This window comes from Thunnus maccoyii, chromosome 9 (assembly GCF_910596095.1).
Source record: "Thunnus maccoyii chromosome 9, fThuMac1.1, whole genome shotgun sequence".
Taxonomy (NCBI): domain Eukaryota; kingdom Metazoa; phylum Chordata; class Actinopteri; order Scombriformes; family Scombridae; genus Thunnus; species Thunnus maccoyii.
Window position 1 is genome coordinate 9,614,276 of NC_056541.1, and position 17,088 is coordinate 9,631,363.

Consider the following 17,088-nt stretch of genomic DNA (forward strand, 5'->3'; position numbering starts at 1 on the left):
CTTGTTAACTACAATGACCATCATGCACCGCTGGAAACGCCTTTGCGTTGCGTGGTTGCGTCATAGTAAACCGAAGGAAAAAAGCGGATGTTGACGGATTGTTTAAAACGGTCGGCGCCAACGTTTCTTTTACTATAATTTTAATGTAATCATACCAAGTAACTACTTAACCATATATACCGGGTAATGTAGCTAGCCAGACAATGTTAACTAACGATTAGCGCACAAACTCATCTAATTATCGGCGGTCTAACGGTAGCTATGTTAGCCAGGGATGCTGTTCCCATGGTGATGAAACTTAAACGATAGCTTGTTAGTTGGTGGCCTTAGTCTCGAGCAGCGGTCATTTTATGTAGCTAAATAGTAAATAGTTATATAAAATGCCTTTTCTAGTAATGTGAACAGAAATGACATCGAGGTTTCAGCCCTCTGATCCTCAGAGTATCGGGCTTTCCGGCAACAATGGCGCTAACGTTTTACATTTGGAAAACACAGAATTATCGTCGCATCATATGAACCTGCAAGCAGCAGCAACAACAGGTGAGCGAAAGTTAAAGTTGAGGAAATTCTCTGTCAGCACGTTAGTTAGATTACCAAGTGCCCGTTTTTCGTTAACGTAATGTTATTGAATTGTTCAGTTTACAAGTCATTTGTTGAACTTACTCTACAGAGACCTGTGACACCTGTCCTCCGCTGATATTCAACAGTCTGACGCTGGATGAGTTGAGGTAACTTAGCAGCTGTTTTAGACCGCTGTCATTTCATTTCATTTCATTTTGCTAAATTATTTATTAATGGATCAAGGAAACACAGCAATCTAAAAAATACCACATTAAAATGAGAACACTAATTTCCAAAGTGAGCCTAAGATGTTAAAAGACAGACACAAAACATTTAACATAAAATAGATAATAGAATCTTAAAAAAAAACTAAACCATGAAATAAATTTCCACATTAAAACATACAACAAAAAATACAACAAAAACAAATTGATGGCTGTCGTAAAATTTAATCTGTAAGTTAGTCCTTTATTTCTTGCCAGTGAGGAACTTGATAGGCGCACCAAGGAAACCCAGAGACTTCAGGAGGAGGTGGAAAATGCCACCAAAGTTGCCTTGGAGAGGTTTGGCTGCACTTATGGCATCAGCAGCACACCTGAACACAGCGGCCACAACCACGGGTTTAATGTCGGTGAGTGCAAACAGCTTCATCCAACATTTTGCTTATGTGCAGCAGCCAGACAGATGAAAAAAGAGCAGAAGTCCAGCCTGTGTACATGTTGCATGAAAGCATGTTTCACCAGCCCCTTAACACCGACAACCTCAACATGTATATTTTTAAACTTGCTTGCTTGTTTTGCAGACGACTCACTTGGGGATTCATCTATTCTTTCAGCCCACCAGCAGGCAGTGATTCAACCTCTGGTCTGTGGTCTGGATAGTTTAAACCAGGAGGTCAGCGTTCATGGAAAGGAGGTGTTGGAAAATGTATTAGATGACAGCCTTCAACAGATGTCTAATTTGCAGCTCAGCGAGGTTCAAAGTTTTATTTTAGTCATGAATCATAATAGTTTGATGCTTTCTAAATGACTGAAGCAGTGATGTGTTCTGATGTGTGTATTATTTTACCTTCTGAAACACAGACCGGTGAACAACATGAACAACAGACATTCAGTTTAAACGAGGCCATCATGGACCTGCAGACCAAGCTGCAGAAAGTCCAGATGGAGAAGGATGTCCTGTCTGACCTCAGGTGAACACGCTGATAAAATTTTACTTGAGTTATGAAAGTGTTTAAAATCACTGTGACCCACAGATCTTTTGCTATGTAGAATGAAGGATTCGAGGAAACACGTTGATCAGATGGAAAAGATGCTGTGCATGTTGGAGGAGATCCAAAACATCAAAAGGTCTGGGGACCAGAAGCGGCAGGAAACAGAGGATGAGGCGTTGGCACTTAGCAGGAAAGTAGAGACACTGGAACGGAATGTAAAGGATTTGTACAATACACTGTTATCCCATGAGAAACAGTGTGGACACAAATCCATCACCAGTCCTAAAGCCGCCACTATCCCAAGACAGCGACCCCTGCCTGTGAATGTAACTGAGGATCATTATGAAGAGACAGACGAGCTACAGGAGAATATTGTTTTGGTAAGAAATAGAAGTCGGTTTAAGATCATGTTCAATGTAGTTTAGATTGAGAAACTTCTCCTCTTAAGCTTTCATCTGATTTCTTATTTTTCATCTGTTTTATGTCAGTCAATAGAACAACTGAGGAGTGAACAATGCAATGGAGTAAATAAGCAAAAAGAAAGGTAAATCAGAAAAAGATGTTAATATCAACATTTTTGAATAATTTTTATTTCTATTCTTGTAATGCAGTTTTATGCATGCTTTTTTAGCACGTATTGCCACCTCTGAACCAGTGGTTAAGTTCATAGTTTAAATAAGGATGTGAAAGTGTAAAATAGAGTATCACAGAGTTTCACACGTTAGCCGTAAGTCATTGAGTGTTTCCTGATCAGTGAGTCATCTCACTGTTAGAGGCAGATATACACTCACTGGCCACTTCATTAGGAACACTTGTGCAATCTAATACAACAACTCCGCCATAAATTCTACTTTTACGAAACTTATACATTTTCAGTTTTTGATGACATTGTCAGAAAGGTGATAATTCTACTTAATGTTTATTGTTGAAGTTGTAGTGAGTGGTGGTGATTCTGTACTGGAGTGCAATTATTGAAAAGTGTTCCTAATATTTTGCTTCCCTCATGTATGTTAATGGAACAAAATATTAGGAACACCATTCAATGTGATGCACTCCAGTACACCACCACCACCACCACCCACTACGATCTCAATAATAAACATAAAGTAGAATTATCACCTTTCTGACAATGTCAACAAAACTGAAAGCGTCATAACAGTAGAATTTATGGCAGAGCTGTTGTATTAGATTGCACAGGTGTTCCTAATGAAGTGGCTGGTGAGTGTAAATGCAAGAGCACTCACAGACAATTTAAGTTCTTGTCAACAGTCAGGTGCCTATTTGAACACTGAAAGAGGTTTTCCTCGCTGTAATCATTCCTCCTGTTCATACTGGCTATTAAAAGATCCCATTCAAATGTGCTTTCAGTGTAAGTGACGGGGGCCAAAATCCACAGTGTTTCCACAGTCACTTTGTGCAAAAATGCATTTAAAAGTTTTATCTGAAGCTTATATGAGGCTTCAGAAGTCTGAGTTAGTCATATCAAGTGGATATCTGCCACATTTACAGTCTTTTTAGCATCAAATTCCCTCTTTGTGTTTCCTGTTGAGCTGCGGTGGAAGTATAGCAACAAAAAGAGGAACTTGGCACTAAAAAGACTGTAATGTTGAAAGATATCTGCTTGATTTGACTCATTTGGACGACTGAAGCTTCATATTAGCTTCAGATAAACTTAAATACATTTTAGCACAGGAGGACGACTATGGATTTTGTCCCCCATCACTTACATTGTAAGTGCATTATAAAGGGAACTTCTAATGGTCAGTATGAACTGGAGGAATGATTATGGCAAGAAAAAAAACAATTTTAATGTTAATTTGTGCTCCTGACTGCTGTTTTAAGATCAACTTGAAAAATTGTGAACCTGCCCTCTAAACTCTACACATCACTGTCTTAGAATGGAACAGCTGATTGTGAGTCTTGGCCAGGAGATGGCGATGTTGACCGAAAAACTGAGTTTATCCAAAGACAGCGGCGTCAGCTTAAGTGTCAAACTGGAGCTGCTGAGGTAAGTGTTCACATAGATTTACAAATATGAATCTATTTGGTCGAGTTTATTAATCAGCGGTCGTTGTGCGCATTTAATCACACTATAAGTCCTGTTACTGTAGTGATCAGACATGAATTTGTGTGTCATAAATCATAGTAAGTTTTTAAACATTCATTCTTATTCCCAGGAAACTTGCAGAGGGACAGGCATCATTGCACCAGCGTCGGGTCAGTGCGCTGGAGTCAACTCTCTCCAGCCATAAAGATATGGTAAGGAAGTATGTAAAATATTATGAGCAATGAGTCACTGGAGCTGTTAAATGTTCATATTAACCAGATACATTTTATACACTCCACTAGAGTAGCAACAGAGTTAGAAACTCCTATCTAGTCATGAAAAAGGGAGAGTTTTTCAAATTCAGAACGGCAATTAAAACTTGTTTTTTGGTTTGTAAATGTGACTTTTGACGTTGTAGGTTAGTCGTCTGGAGCAGCGGCTCCTTCAGGCTCAGTCGCAGCTGGTGAACGTCCAGAGAGAAAAAGAACGATCGATACAACAGACCGAGGAGCTTCAGTCCCAGCTCGGCCATCTTAAGGTGCTGCAACTGATTCCCAAGATTCGTTTTTCATAACATTAAAGGACGCTGTTTAAAGTGGCAACTGCAGTGTCAGGTTTATTTCCCATGATGTAATTTGAGCGATACTAAAGTTAAATGCAGCCTTATTATGTTGGAGCTGCATAACAAGCTGGAGGTGTGTAATCTGCTGGTGAAAGAGCTTAAGACACAGTCAAAGAGGATTGCCAGGCTCAGACGGAGGCTCAGGTTCGGGGGCGGGTTTCACTGACTGAAACCACACTTCCTGTCCTAGTGCAACATACATTTACTGCTGGTGGAGGCACCGGTGTCATGGTGCAGCGATTTTGCGACTTATTTTAGCTGACGGAAATTTTGAGAGAAAAGTCAATGAAAAAGACAGTTTTAGTTATATTTTTATCACATAATTCATACTTCAGTAAAAAAAAAAAACAAGCTGTTCATACCCTTGCAATAAAGTCCAATGTATCTGTTCATGTTGGTGGCATTTCTACCATTTCACTGCTCAAACTTCATCGTCTTTACATCCACGTGGGCGTGCAGAATCAAGCGTCAATGTTCAGTAGAGTTTGTTTAAAGAATGCTTGGTCCGTCAGCCATGCAAGAATAACAAGAGGTGAAATGTCAAACCGGTTTCTCTCTCGTCATTAAGATTATATTCCTTCACACTGCTAAAAGATGATTTCTTGCCCATTTAAATACAGCCAACCGACTGTGCCACTGTGCTTTATCTCCCAGAGGTGCGGTGAGCAGCAGCAGTGTGAGCTCCGGGAGGAGGTGAAGGCCCTGAGAGGACAGCTGCAGGTGGCCAGGGAGCAGCTTCACAGAGCTGGGGAGGAGAAAAGCCGCCTCCTGGCCCTGCTTGAGCAGAGGGCCCAGGAGGGGAAGAAATCCCAGGAGGAGGAACTCCAGCGCAAGCAGCAAGAAGCCAAACAGGTAACACACCTTTACAGTGTGTGTTATCCTTACTATCATCATCAGTACCTTGATCTGATAACTACATGCCTGTTTTTGATTGCTCATTGAATTCAAGTTTAATTTTTTTTTTTTTCAGCACCTTGCCAGGTTGGAAGACGCTCAGAGCCAGTGCCAGATCCTGCATACAGAAAGAGAGACACTGAGGCTGAAACTGAGTGAAAGAGACAAGATGATAGAATTTCTCAGGTTGCAGATGGAGAACAGCACCCAGACGACAGCGCAACACGGCCGCACCATCGACAGCCTTCACCAGGAGAACAGCCTCCTCAGCAACCAGCTCAACCAGCACAAACTGGAGATTCAGCAACTCAGGGTTAGCAGCAAGACAATTTGATGAAATATCAAACCCCAGAAGTAAACTTTTTGTATACCCGGTGTAGCGCTTTACACCATCGCTAACCTCTGTCTTTCTTCTTTCCTCCTCATCAGGCTGAGTTAGACCAACACAAGTCAGACCTGGCAGCTGCGGAGCACGACAGGCGCCAGCTACAGGCCTCCGTGACGGAGCAGACTCAGCGTGTTCAGGAGGAGACGCTGGAGAAACAGCAGCTCAGCACCCGGCTGGAGGTGCAGCGTGTGCAGTTACTCACCCTCACTAGTGAGTTGAGCTTCACTGAATGTTCATCACCACACTGGAGGCTCATATCCATCATATGATGCAAACTTTAGTTATAAAACCAAACGCAACTGTTCTTAGAAGACAGCTGGTAGCCTTGTGCTGGGAAGGGACAAACTCCTGCATAATTTAATACTTACCACTAAAAATATAATATTCTGACTGTGAATTTTCACCATTTTGTATGATGTGAAGTTAAGCAACCACTACGGCCTGTAGGACTTTTGCTACCTTCGAACAGCGGACGACTAAAACTAGTCCTTCCAATCTCTAGGAATTATAGATCACCACAGTGCTGTTTCTAGAAAAAGTCCAGCTGTCACGTTTTTTTGCTAAATCAAATGATCTTCTTGTCCTGCTGTGTTAAGAAAGCAAAGAACCATGTTTGGTATGTTTATATTGTCAACCAAGCCCTTCTATTGATGCGCGTGTTTGCTTATGTGTTAACGTGTGTGTGTGTGTCTCTCTCTGCGGATATAATGCATGTGTTTTTGCGGGCGCGTTTTCAGAGGAGCACAAGGAGTTGCAGAGGCTCCACAGCTGTAAGAACGAGGAGCACGAGGGTGTGGTGCTGAGGCTTCAGAGTCAGCTGAGGAACGCCCAGGCAGATCTGGACCAGGTCAGGAGCACCCTGAGGACCCTGGAAGGAACTGATGGACACGGTTAGATCCAAGTCATAATTTAAACGGAGACTTAATTAAAAGATCTCATGTACAGAGAAACATCTGTCCTGTTTGGATGAAATCTCTTCGTTTTACATCCACTCTGATCAAGTGTACAGATAACAGTGAATTATTTTGGATCTTAATGAAATCTGTGAATGTCGACACTCCTGAGAACAAAACTTATCAGTAAATTTCAAAGAAATTAATCAATGTCCTCCTCCTGCTGTATCCCAGACTGAGAGATATAATCTGACACGTGTAACCATTAACACACAACTTTGATGTGTACAAAGACTGTCCAGGATCAAAGCCCTGTGATTCATATTCTTATATATATACATATTATGTTCATGATGTTCTTTCTCACTTGATAACCTCACTGCCTTCTTTTTGTCTGTCTGTGTTTCTCTCTCACGTGTTTGTCTCCAAGTCAGGCCTTCAAGTGGCCATGGGCATGCAGAAAGAGATCACTGCCAGAAGAGAGCAGGTTGACTCTCTGCATGGCAGAATCCAACATCTGGAGGAGACTATGGAGAAGCTGTATCAGGTGAAAAGCTCGATGTACCGCTGTTTGTGTAGAGTCTTCACTTTACTTAACTTTACTTTTTTTTAGTAATTTTATTTTACTATGTAGTTTTTCATTAATTGTAACATTCATATTCCTTCATTTTTGTTTGGATGAAATTATGTACATTTGCTCCCCTGCAACTATCAGTCAGCAAAATGGACTGTTACATCAGAAACTTTATTGTGTTGGTTTTCCCTGAATGCCTGAACAGCAGACAAGATAAATTAAGTTAGACATTCACCTCATGGAGATCCTGATGTCTCAGATCAGTCACAAAAGAAAAACTGCTAACCTTGTATCTTTCACAACAGGCTCTTACTCAGGTAGAAATGAAGCAGTAACCATATTTGAGTGCTTCCAAAGCAGAGTAGCTATATTAAATCGTTAAGTTCTTTTAACGTCTGTAGTGCTTTTGCTTGGAAAATTCCAATTTGTTCTACCGAGACAACATTTCTCAGTCCCACAAAAAACATATATATTTCAGATGCTGGTATTGTTTCACCATTTTCTCCATTTCTATGTTCTCCCCATCCAGGAGAAGCACCACCAGAACCAGGAGAACCAGCGTCAGTTCCAGGAGCTTGCCTTCGTCAGGGAGGAGAAAAGACAACTTGCTAATGAGTTGGAGGCCCTTCACTCCAAAGATAAACAGTTGAGGGACAGGATCAGCAAGCTGGAGTCAATCCTTCACAAGGTGCCGCTTATTTACACTAAATGTTAGTCATTTTTGTCACCACCAAATGAAATGAAAGACTGACATACATACAGTTTTCCAAGAATTCAAAACGGCACACACCAATACTTAGAAAAAAATCCATGAATTTTTTTTTCAACAACGAAGAATCAGAATTTATACTAAAATTCAATTTTCAAAAACATACGGTTGGGGTAACCTAGAGGTTTAAGTGCCGACCATGAACCACAATGTCTGCAGTTCAAGTCCAGCCAGGGATCTTTATTCTGTATCATTCTCCACTATCATTTGGTGTTACTTCTCTCCTGTCAGATGACTAATGAAGGCGTAATTTGCACCAAACAGTATATGGTTAGAAAAGGTCACAAAAGGGTAACAGACATATGAGCAATATCTGAATAACTTATTACAAGTTTCGCTATCAATGTTATCTCCCCCTGGAACAAAGTTTGAGTTTATAAATTCAGATAAAAAAAGAACCATATCAGTGTTTTTCTGTTCTCTTTCTACTCTGTTTGTCTCTATTACTGTGTTATTGTTTCATATGCTCTGTATCTTACCAAAGATGTCAGAGAGCTTTACAGACTGTCAGGATTTTATCCAGCTGCAGGAGCAAGAGTTTTTCCGTCTGAAACTCAAACATGCCCTGGACTTGAAGGTAAAGCTTATCACATACAAATAGCACAGTCTTTTTTTTTAAATCTATGTACAGTATATAGTGTATATGTAACTGTTTTCTCTCCGTTCCGCATGTGTGATAGTAACATCTTGATCTAATTAGACTCTATGTATGACTTTCATGAGATATCTTGAGATATAACCCATTTTATCTTTGCTGTAGGAACTCCAAGGTCAAAATTTGCGCACTGCTCTGAATCTAACTCCACCTGTCCTGGACTCTGCGACCCCTTCTGCACTCACTGCTCCACCCTCCTCCCAGCACGTCTCCAACACCCAGATGAAGGTACTCCCTATATCTCGCCTATCTCCCATGACTCCGGCCCATCAAGTGCATGTGTGAATCATTGTTTATTTGGCTGCGCAGACACAAGCTCAGCACATCTGCTAGGCCTTTAAATAAAAAACATACATGGCGTTACATTCCTGCGGCACAGAGAGAAACCAGACAGTGAAATATGGCTTGTTTGTTTTATTTTATTTAGTGTCACACTGCTAATACAAGTTTATGTGACTTTTATCATTATAAAAGATTCTCACAGAAACGGTTTGTGTGAGATATTCTCTGGTTTCTCTTGTTTATGGTATTGACATCACTACAGCGGTGTTTTGACATTGTCTCCGTCTCCTCTGTCCTCCTTTTTGGCTGCTGAAGTCAAAGGAGCAGCAGGAGAGCCCCACCCGCGAGCTCAGGTCTCTCGTCAAAGAGCTGCGAGGAGTGATTTCGGAGAACCACAGACCACACACCGATAACAGCGCCGCTGGCAGCAGCTTCCACAGGAGGAGGTCCGCACCGGAGAGAGTGCACAGAAACGCATTGTACGTCTGGCTCCATTCCCACACGCTGGAAGGATTAGCTTCGTCCTTAGGCTAGCTCAGGTCACAAGGTCACATCTGAAAATCATGTGATGCTACTAAGTGAGCAGGAAGTCATTTGAGGGAAGGGGAGGGGGGGGGGGGGGATCTCCATACACGAGTGGTTTCACTGACCACACTGTGATTCATTACTTGTACTGTACTGCACTCTGAAAAGAATAAACAAGCTGTTGAACTTGTACAGTTTAATCTATGTTGGAATGTGATATGTTCTTCTGTGACGTCTCACTGTATGTTTTGATATTCCCGTTACTACAGCAGCACTGACGAGCCCGAAGAAGGAAAAGCTGGCACCAGATTCAGAAGGAAGACCTGCGGCAGGTAGGAGGGGAGCGTCCCAGCACAACCAGCTCTTGTTTTTGTTTGAAGGCCCTGAGCACAATTTGTCTTGAAGCTACGAGACGGTCACACCATCGACCCATGTGACCTATTTACCGCTCATGCAACATGCAAGGCGCCGCTAAGTGCTACAGGCTGTGTAATGTGTTGTAATGCGTGTGTGTGTGTGTGTGTTTGTGCGTACGCTGTGTACAGTGAGCCGCATTTCCTGAAGACAGCTGAGCTGAACGGGAAAACGATAAACAACTCCTTCAGTGAGAGTGAGTCTTCATCACTAGTGTCATTTTCATGCAATCCAATGAAGTGTTCCCTTTTTTTCCATTCGGTGTATATATAGTGTATATTTCAATTTCTTGTTACTCCTTTCATAAAAATGGTGTTCATCTGCCATACAACATAACAATTAGTTGATTAATTTATTAGTAAATTGACAGAAAAGTAATCAGCAACTATTTTGATAGATTAATCATTTATTTTTTTAAGCAGAACTAGCAATAATTCTGTGTTTCCAGCTTCTCAAATGTGAGGATTTCCTGCTTTTCCCAGTTTTAAGTATTTAATAATTCATTTTCTTTGAGATTTGACTTATTGGTCGGGCAAAACAGGCAATTTGAAGATGTCACCTTGGACTTTGATGGGTTTTTCATTATTTTCTGATATTTTATGAAACAAATGATTAATCGTTTAATTTAGAAAATTGTCTGCAGATTCACTGATAATGAAAATACTTTGTTGCAACGTTACATAAGATCGACCAAGTTAAATGAAAGAATTTTCGCATGTATCACTATTTTATTCTCTAACATCGACATTATGGCTTTTCTAGGTCATCTAATATTAAGTCCAGCGAAGTACACTTCCTCCCCAAAGCTGCAATCACAGGGCCGCAGGTCTCCTGTGCACTCTCTCCTGACCTCTGACCCAAACAGATAACAATGACACAACACACAGTCCTGAGGCTGGCTCCTCTACCAGTAAGTTGTTTTGTTTGTCATATCACTACGAACACAGTGTGATACATTGTGTTTGAACACACTTATTTAAATAAAACTGCGACATTACGTTGTGGTGGGAATAAAAGCTATGAAAGTCCTCCCGCCTCCACCGACTCGACTGAGTCATTTGTTTTATTTTTTATTTTTTCATGATACAGGATCAGTTCAGTTGCTCCTCCAGAAGCTGAGATAACAGAGTCAGACTGAACTTTGAGATAAAACTTGGCAACATCCACACAAAAGTCAAAAACTTCAAACAGACATATCAATTTTATCATAACTGCAAGAAATGTCACAGGACGAGTCTCAGGTGTTCAGATGATGTAATGAACGAACTAAAGTCCCTGTTTGTTCATTCAGCAGTTCCCAGACTTAACTGAAATTGTGTAAATGTTATTGATCATAATCTATGTATTGATCATAATCTATGTATGAATCATAATCTGTGTAATCTCATACCTCAGAATTAATTTTGTCATTTTGTTTGTCTTGCAGCAAGCTCACCAGATGAAGTTGGATGCCAAAAGAAGGTTTCATAAATATATTTCAGTGATTTATTGTGTAAATAAAGTTTTTTCTTTTTAAATGAAAGTGTTCAAGCACTTATTTCAAAGGAGCAATGTTGCCAATTAAGTATATTCTATATAATTGATGTTTATCCTACATTTACTTTATACAGTATTCACAGTATAACAAGTGATGCAAATGGATAGAAATAGTTCACAATGATGAACCATCTTTTGTGTTCTGAGTTTCTTTTTCCTTCTCAGAAGAGATAACTCAGAAACCACAATAACATATAACTTCTCTTTTCCACGTTTTTGCATTTCCTGTATTCAGATGCTGTGCGTTCCACTGAAACAACACACTGGTCCTCTCTCTGTATAGTCTTTTACCTTTGACGCTCTTGGTCCATTGTAGATTACATATCTCCTGACAGTTTCGGTTCCATACATCTGTTTCAGCTCCTCATCTCGTCAACAAACCAACTGTTTCATACAGAACGTTGAATGGATGTTAAAGGGACATGAATTGTCTTGAGATTTTGTGGCAGACGGTTTAGTCCTCAGTTCCCCTCCTCTTAAAAATATGATTTGCTTATTGTTACTTCCGTTGGACGTTTGAGCTCCACTGTGCAGAATGATAAATGTGCAGTTTGACAAACCACAAACAAAAAAAACCCTACTCCTTCGATCTCATTTAAGATCCAGAGTCTATGAACATGTAAATATACTGTATTTCATTTCAGAAGTTTAACTGCTGGACACAAGACGTCCCCTACTTCACTGTAAAGTCCTTTCTCAGTATATGTGTGTTGGAGGCTTCACGTTTCCACATCACACTTGCGTAAGCTGCATTCTGGACCACGATTGGCTCTAAACTAGTTGTGATGCCACAGATCACGCTTGTCGGTACATGTCTTAAAATCATATCTAAGGTGAGCTCAGAGAAACATTCCTCTTCCAGCAGATAAATGTGATAACAGCCTTCTAGTGTCAAACTGTACGTACGTCATTCTGCACAGTGAAGCTCAAACATGCACGATGAAAGACATATTTTTGAGTAGAGGGTCAACACTGTTTTGACTTACATGCTCTTTTTGTACTTAATTTTGCTTTTAAAACATCACCGTGCTGCCTGTTTGTAGCTTGACGTGAGAAACTGTGTGCGTTCTCGTCTTGAATCGCGAAAGTTGTTGACAAAGAGTCTTGAAGGCCGCTGTCAAAATGTCCCAGGAGGGTGGATTCAGTATTAGTCTCTTTGTCCTTTAGGAGTCAAACAAAAGTCGCTCGTATGATCATTTTAACATTACATTGGTTGTTGTGTGAAGTCCGGAAAAACAGAGACTTCATGTCCTCATTCTGCTTTGTTTGCTGTCAGGTACTGTTGGTGGAAAAAAGGGTTTGGATAATTAATTTGTTATTTGTACCAAGCTATGCATATTACTGGCAGGACTTTTTTGTTTTGCTCTGTCCACCACTGCCTTACTTGGCTCTGTGTAGTTTCCTCCTTCCTCCTCCTCCACTAATGCAGGTGCAGGAAATGCAGAGGAGCTGATTACGCACACGTCTGGGTCTAGAACAGTTGCCAGCTTATTAAATAACTGGGGAAATAAAAACAGACCATGAAAATATGTTGTCAACACAAGATGAACTTATTCTGCTTCGTTCAAGGCCTCATTCACTCATCTATTCTGGTGTCCCCACCCACCTCTGGGGACATGTGGTCCTTGTAATGTGGGTACAGGGTTAAAGGATGCTGAGTGAGTTTCTCCTCCAAACCGGCCACATACTCTCTGCGGATTTGCTTACGAATCATCTGCTTTGAGAAGCAAGCGTGCGTTTTAGAGATGCGCTTTTGAGGCGTTTGATTGGAGGTGTTGTTCGGAGTGCCGTTGAAGATAACCGGTGAGACGCCTCTCTGGGTGCCGGATAGGTTCGGAGGGCTTTCGTTTAACCCATCGAGGCTCCTCATGTTAACAAAACACCAGCGACTGTTGACCGAGGTCAGCTTGTTGGTCGGGACTTTACGATACTTGTTCTGCAACCTCTCCTTGTACCTGAGAATTTACAAAGAAGAGCTTTAGTAATACAATCAAATAACTCACTTCATTTTACTTGTCAGAGTTGACAAACCACTCTTTGCATACGAGTTGAACCAAAAGTGTAAAATAATAAGAATACAAGTTAAAGATAATGATGAACAAGGGTAGTTTTCAAGTAAACAGCAGTATGAGAGCAGTAGAAATAGAGCCTCGCCTCAGGGATACTAACGCAGACACTGTAATAAGGTCACTGTACAGTCACTTCTGAGCATCTCTCTGTAGAAATAATGTTTTTGTTTTTTATTAGTCACACTGTGTCTCAAAATTATTAGTTTATCATAAGATTTTAAAAAAAAAGTTATGTACAACCACAAAGAAAGAGCAACTGAAACACAGTTTGAGTGTGTAAATCAAGAAACTCAAACTATCAAAAGTAGATTCAATTAACGAATCACATAATTAATTTCACGTGACTCTTTTATAGTAGCAGATATACATTATCTGACCACAAAAGCAGCCGTTTTTCCTTCAACTCAGAAGATTTTAAAATGTTCAAAATGGAAAAAAATAGACTCTATTTCACTTCTAGGATGAGCAGAACTTTACTGTATTTGAGCTTCGTATTTGAACAGGAAGTACATTTCTGTTTCAACCTCGCTGCCTCCTCGACCACAAAGCGTTGCTCTCTGAGTTGTCTTTTTATATCTGCCTTTATCTTTTGCCAGTTGGACGCTCAGCCTGTACTTGCTGAAGATCCTTCTCTGCATCGTGTATCTGACGAAAAGGAGATGATAAGACGATTTATATTCTCCATCAAGGGCCTGAGAATAATTCAGACTTCTTTGATGTGTCGTCTTTTCATGTTGTTTCACATAAAGTCGGTGTCTTGTTTCACAAATGAGTTTATTCTGCTGAGATCAGATAGATGGATAGATAGATGAATGTTCTTTCTATACTTTCACAGTTTTTGCAAGAGTAGTCTAGTTCATAGCAGTGTCATATTCTGCAGCATCAACGAGCAGTTTGAATTCAGGTCAAGTGTCACTGTTTCTACCCAAGGTAGCCCTAAAGTAGCCCTTTGTAACTTCCTTTTTCCCAGTTTCCACCAGGTAAACTTATGATTTGCAATGAAAGACTGTGTTTTCTGGTAGTTCTACTCAAGACTGCAAGATTTAAGATATCATGGATAGACAAAATACTGTAATGGGAACATCTGGATAATGAAAGCAGGATTACAAACTGTGCCTTCAAAAATGAACCATAAAATTGTCTTAACACCTCCTGACACTGTCAAAACATGTTACAGGCTTCACAATGATAGTATTAGTTGTAGGTCTACACTGGCCAGAGGAGAAAGGAATTGGAGGTTGGTTTTTTTTAGCCATTAATATCAGCTTTTCACAGAATATTTGGGAGTCAGCTTACACACTGTTCAGGTCAAATTTGACTAATTTTTTCACTTGAGAGCAGTAAAAACACCACAAAACAAACTTTTTTTTTTAATCTGAATTTTTATGCCTTTTCCTAAAGTGACCCAGAATAAACAAAAATGGAAGTATTTCAATTTTTTATTTTATTTTGTGCAGCCCATATACATTTTTGTACACAGAGAGTGTTCCGGGTTAAATTTGTCTCGTATTTATTCAAAAATTTTTTTGCTGCATTCTTCAAAGTCAATACATTTCATTGAAAAACCAGGACGTTACTTTTTCAGGTAACACGAGACTATAATATAATGTGATTGTGAATGTTTATTCTACATAAACAAATAGCGTAAAACCTGAAGAATATATTCTCTCTACTCTCCAAAAGCTTCATTAAGGATTAATCACCTGTTTATTAATGACTAATAATGAATGAAAAATAGTTTTGTGGTTCAGAAATTTGGTCTAGAGACTAATTATGAGGCGATAGTGTAAAGGATCTGAATATGAACGGTATGTAAAGGTTAAGGTTGGGCAATCTGACAATATGTAGTCTAAATAACATAGAATACAGTACTATGTAAATACTCTGCATAGTATAAACTGTGTCATTTATAGCGAGGTATCTATCCCTTTAACATCTCTGGGTGTGTTAAGCCATTGTGAGCAATGTTACAAATGAATTAACAGGATTGTTTTATATCAATATTTGATACAATTACTGCAGCAATATGAAGTAACTTGATTTGTTTTGTATTTAAACTGATGGATTAGCAAAAACAGAAAATCCTATCTTCTTATTTTAACGATAAAGTTTCTTAATTTACTTTCCAGAAAGTCAGTATCATGATATAAGATTACATACACTGTTATAGAAGATTTTATTAATATCTCCCACTCCTATTTCAGATTCTCAATTTTTGCTGGTGATTCCACAGTTCTGTGTCAGATTTATTTTTATTTTTACAACATTTCTCTTGTCCTGAGGTGTGTTAGTGTTGTTTGTCATTTTTTTTGTTTTCTTAACCATAACAGAGGGAGTCCAGCTGCATCACTTCTCCTCAACAGAAACAGAAATACACCCGCCTGCTGCTCTTTGACATACACATGAAAGTCTAAATGAAGCAGCTCGGTGACTATTTTGGATAGTTATCTGTACATGACTGCAGTCATTAAGGGGAATATGTTTGTTTTATCTATTCCTGACTTTCCGTTTCCTCCCATCCTGAATTCCAAGCATTTCATTCCTTCCTTGATGTCACTCCATCTTTCCATTCTCGTGCTGGTTAGATCAGGTGATCGGACACAGACAGAGCGGCTATAAAGGATTAAAGTAATTTTCCATAACATTTTCATATATAGCTCATGTAAAAAGTGTCTTTATTATAGCTGGTATGGTAGGCAGTGTATCACAGTGGTAGACAGCACATTTATCTATGTAGCCATAATTAAATACAATTTTGAAGTACTTGTACTTAACTTAATACTGCTCCTTCACTACATTTCAGAGGGAAAATATTTATCCGACAGCTGTAGTTACTCCTTGTGACTTTGCAGATTAAGATTTTACATAGCCTATAAAACATAATCATCTTATAAAATCTGATGCAATGTTATAACGTTAGATGAAACTACCCAAAAGTATGAAAAGTAGTTAAAATTAGCTAAAAATGAAGGCTTACACATTAAGACATTGCTATAAATGAAATACTAATATTAATAATAAAACACTGCATATGAGGAGGCTACTTTTACTTATGATACCTTTAAGTAGCTCCATTTTGCTGATAATACTTTTACTTAAGCAAAATGTTCAATACAGGACTAATGGAATATTTTTACATTGTGTTTCTACTTTTAACAAAGTAACGTTAGGTGTTATAAATACTTTAGACCACCACTGGTATTCACCAAGGAAACGACTGCTAATCACTAATTTAGCCAAAATAAAGACTTCACTTTATATTTACCCCCAAAAGAAAGACTTTGCCACTCACCAAGGGAAGATTGGCCGTGTGCTTTTTGTCTCCATTGCTTCTCATCAGTAAGAAGCAATTAGTAACTTAATGAGTTCAAGTTAGAGCTAACTAGCATAAATTTTTCTTTAACTTGTCCCAGGCAGCGATATTTTTTCCCTAGGACGGCGAAGTTATGACCCGCCCTACTCTGCCTCTGATTGGCTGACCCTGATATTCTTACCCTAACCCTAACCAATCTCATTCCTCATGTCTAAACCTAACCAACCGAACGGTTGGAGGCAACGAGTATTAGCCAAATCAGAGGCAGAGTAGGGCGGGTCATGACTTCGCCATCCTACGACAAAAACATTTACCTTCAAGGCAAGTAGTTTG

At 39.6% G+C, this 17,088-nt stretch overlaps 2 protein-coding genes across 6 annotated transcripts; one reads left to right on the forward strand and one right to left on the reverse strand.

The window, feature by feature from the left end:
* The first annotated feature begins 78 nt into the window (after positions 1 to 78).
* LOC121903480 (coiled-coil domain-containing protein 158-like) lies at positions 79 to 11,354 on the forward strand. 3 transcript variants are annotated; one of them, XM_042420549.1, is made up of 23 exons: positions 79 to 540; positions 671 to 728; positions 1,044 to 1,192; positions 1,364 to 1,455; positions 1,644 to 1,753; positions 1,833 to 2,154; positions 2,263 to 2,318; positions 3,672 to 3,782; positions 3,952 to 4,033; positions 4,240 to 4,359; positions 5,098 to 5,295; positions 5,414 to 5,650; positions 5,767 to 5,935; positions 6,463 to 6,615; positions 7,053 to 7,165; positions 7,722 to 7,880; positions 8,446 to 8,538; positions 8,722 to 8,844; positions 9,214 to 9,377; positions 9,693 to 9,755; positions 9,969 to 10,033; positions 10,600 to 10,747; positions 11,264 to 11,354. In XM_042420549.1, exons 1-22 carry the CDS (start codon positions 408 to 410, stop codon positions 10,704 to 10,706), a joined length of 2,877 nt encoding a protein of 958 aa, XP_042276483.1. In that variant the 5' UTR covers positions 79 to 407; the 3' UTR covers positions 10,707 to 10,747; positions 11,264 to 11,354. The 3 variants fall into 3 exon arrangements, with proteins under 3 accessions (XP_042276483.1, XP_042276481.1, XP_042276482.1); XM_042420547.1 differs by having other exon boundaries at positions 80 to 540; positions 1,364 to 1,536; XM_042420548.1 differs by having other exon boundaries at positions 80 to 540; positions 1,397 to 1,536.
* A 93-nt stretch (positions 11,355 to 11,447) lies between these two features.
* zgc:158260 (uncharacterized protein LOC571389 homolog) lies at positions 11,448 to 16,866 on the reverse strand. Of its 3 annotated transcripts, none has more exons than XM_042420561.1 (5): positions 16,735 to 16,866; positions 13,920 to 14,087; positions 12,980 to 13,328; positions 12,758 to 12,872; positions 11,448 to 12,652 (listed from the first exon to the last, which is right to left on the reverse strand). In XM_042420561.1, the coding sequence occupies exons 2-5, from the start codon at positions 14,078 to 14,080 to the stop codon at positions 12,618 to 12,620; spliced, it is 660 nt and encodes a 219-aa protein (XP_042276495.1). In that variant the 5' UTR covers positions 14,081 to 14,087; positions 16,735 to 16,866; the 3' UTR covers positions 11,448 to 12,617. The 3 variants fall into 3 exon arrangements, with proteins under 3 accessions (XP_042276495.1, XP_042276494.1, XP_042276496.1); XM_042420560.1 differs by lacking the exon at positions 16,735 to 16,866 and adding an exon at positions 15,945 to 16,497 and having other exon boundaries at positions 13,953 to 14,087; XM_042420562.1 differs by lacking the exon at positions 13,920 to 14,087.
* Between the last annotated feature and the right edge of the window lie 222 nt (positions 16,867 to 17,088).

Excerpts from the sequence above, each read along its gene's own strand:
- zgc:158260 (XM_042420560.1), bottom strand. The coding sequence starts at position 16,093 with ATGAAAATGTTATGGAAAATTACTTTAATCCTTTATAGCCGCTCTGTC. Across the intron at positions 13,329-13,952 it reads AGCGAGGTTGAAACAGAAAT|GTACAAGGAGAGGTTGCAGA; the intron begins GTACTTCCTGTT and ends GTAAATTCTCAG. Across the intron at positions 12,873-12,979 it reads AGGACCACATGTCCCCAGAG|TTATTTAATAAGCTGGCAAC; the intron begins GTGGGTGGGGAC and ends TTATTTCCCCAG.
- LOC121903480 (XM_042420547.1), top strand. The coding sequence starts at position 408 with ATGACATCGAGGTTTCAGCCCTCTGATCCTCAGAGTATCGGGCTTTCC. Across the intron at positions 4,034-4,239 it reads TCTCCAGCCATAAAGATATG|GTTAGTCGTCTGGAGCAGCG; the intron begins GTAAGGAAGTAT and ends TTGACGTTGTAG. Across the intron at positions 9,756-9,968 it reads AGAAGGAAGACCTGCGGCAG|TGAGCCGCATTTCCTGAAGA; the intron begins GTAGGAGGGGAG and ends CGCTGTGTACAG.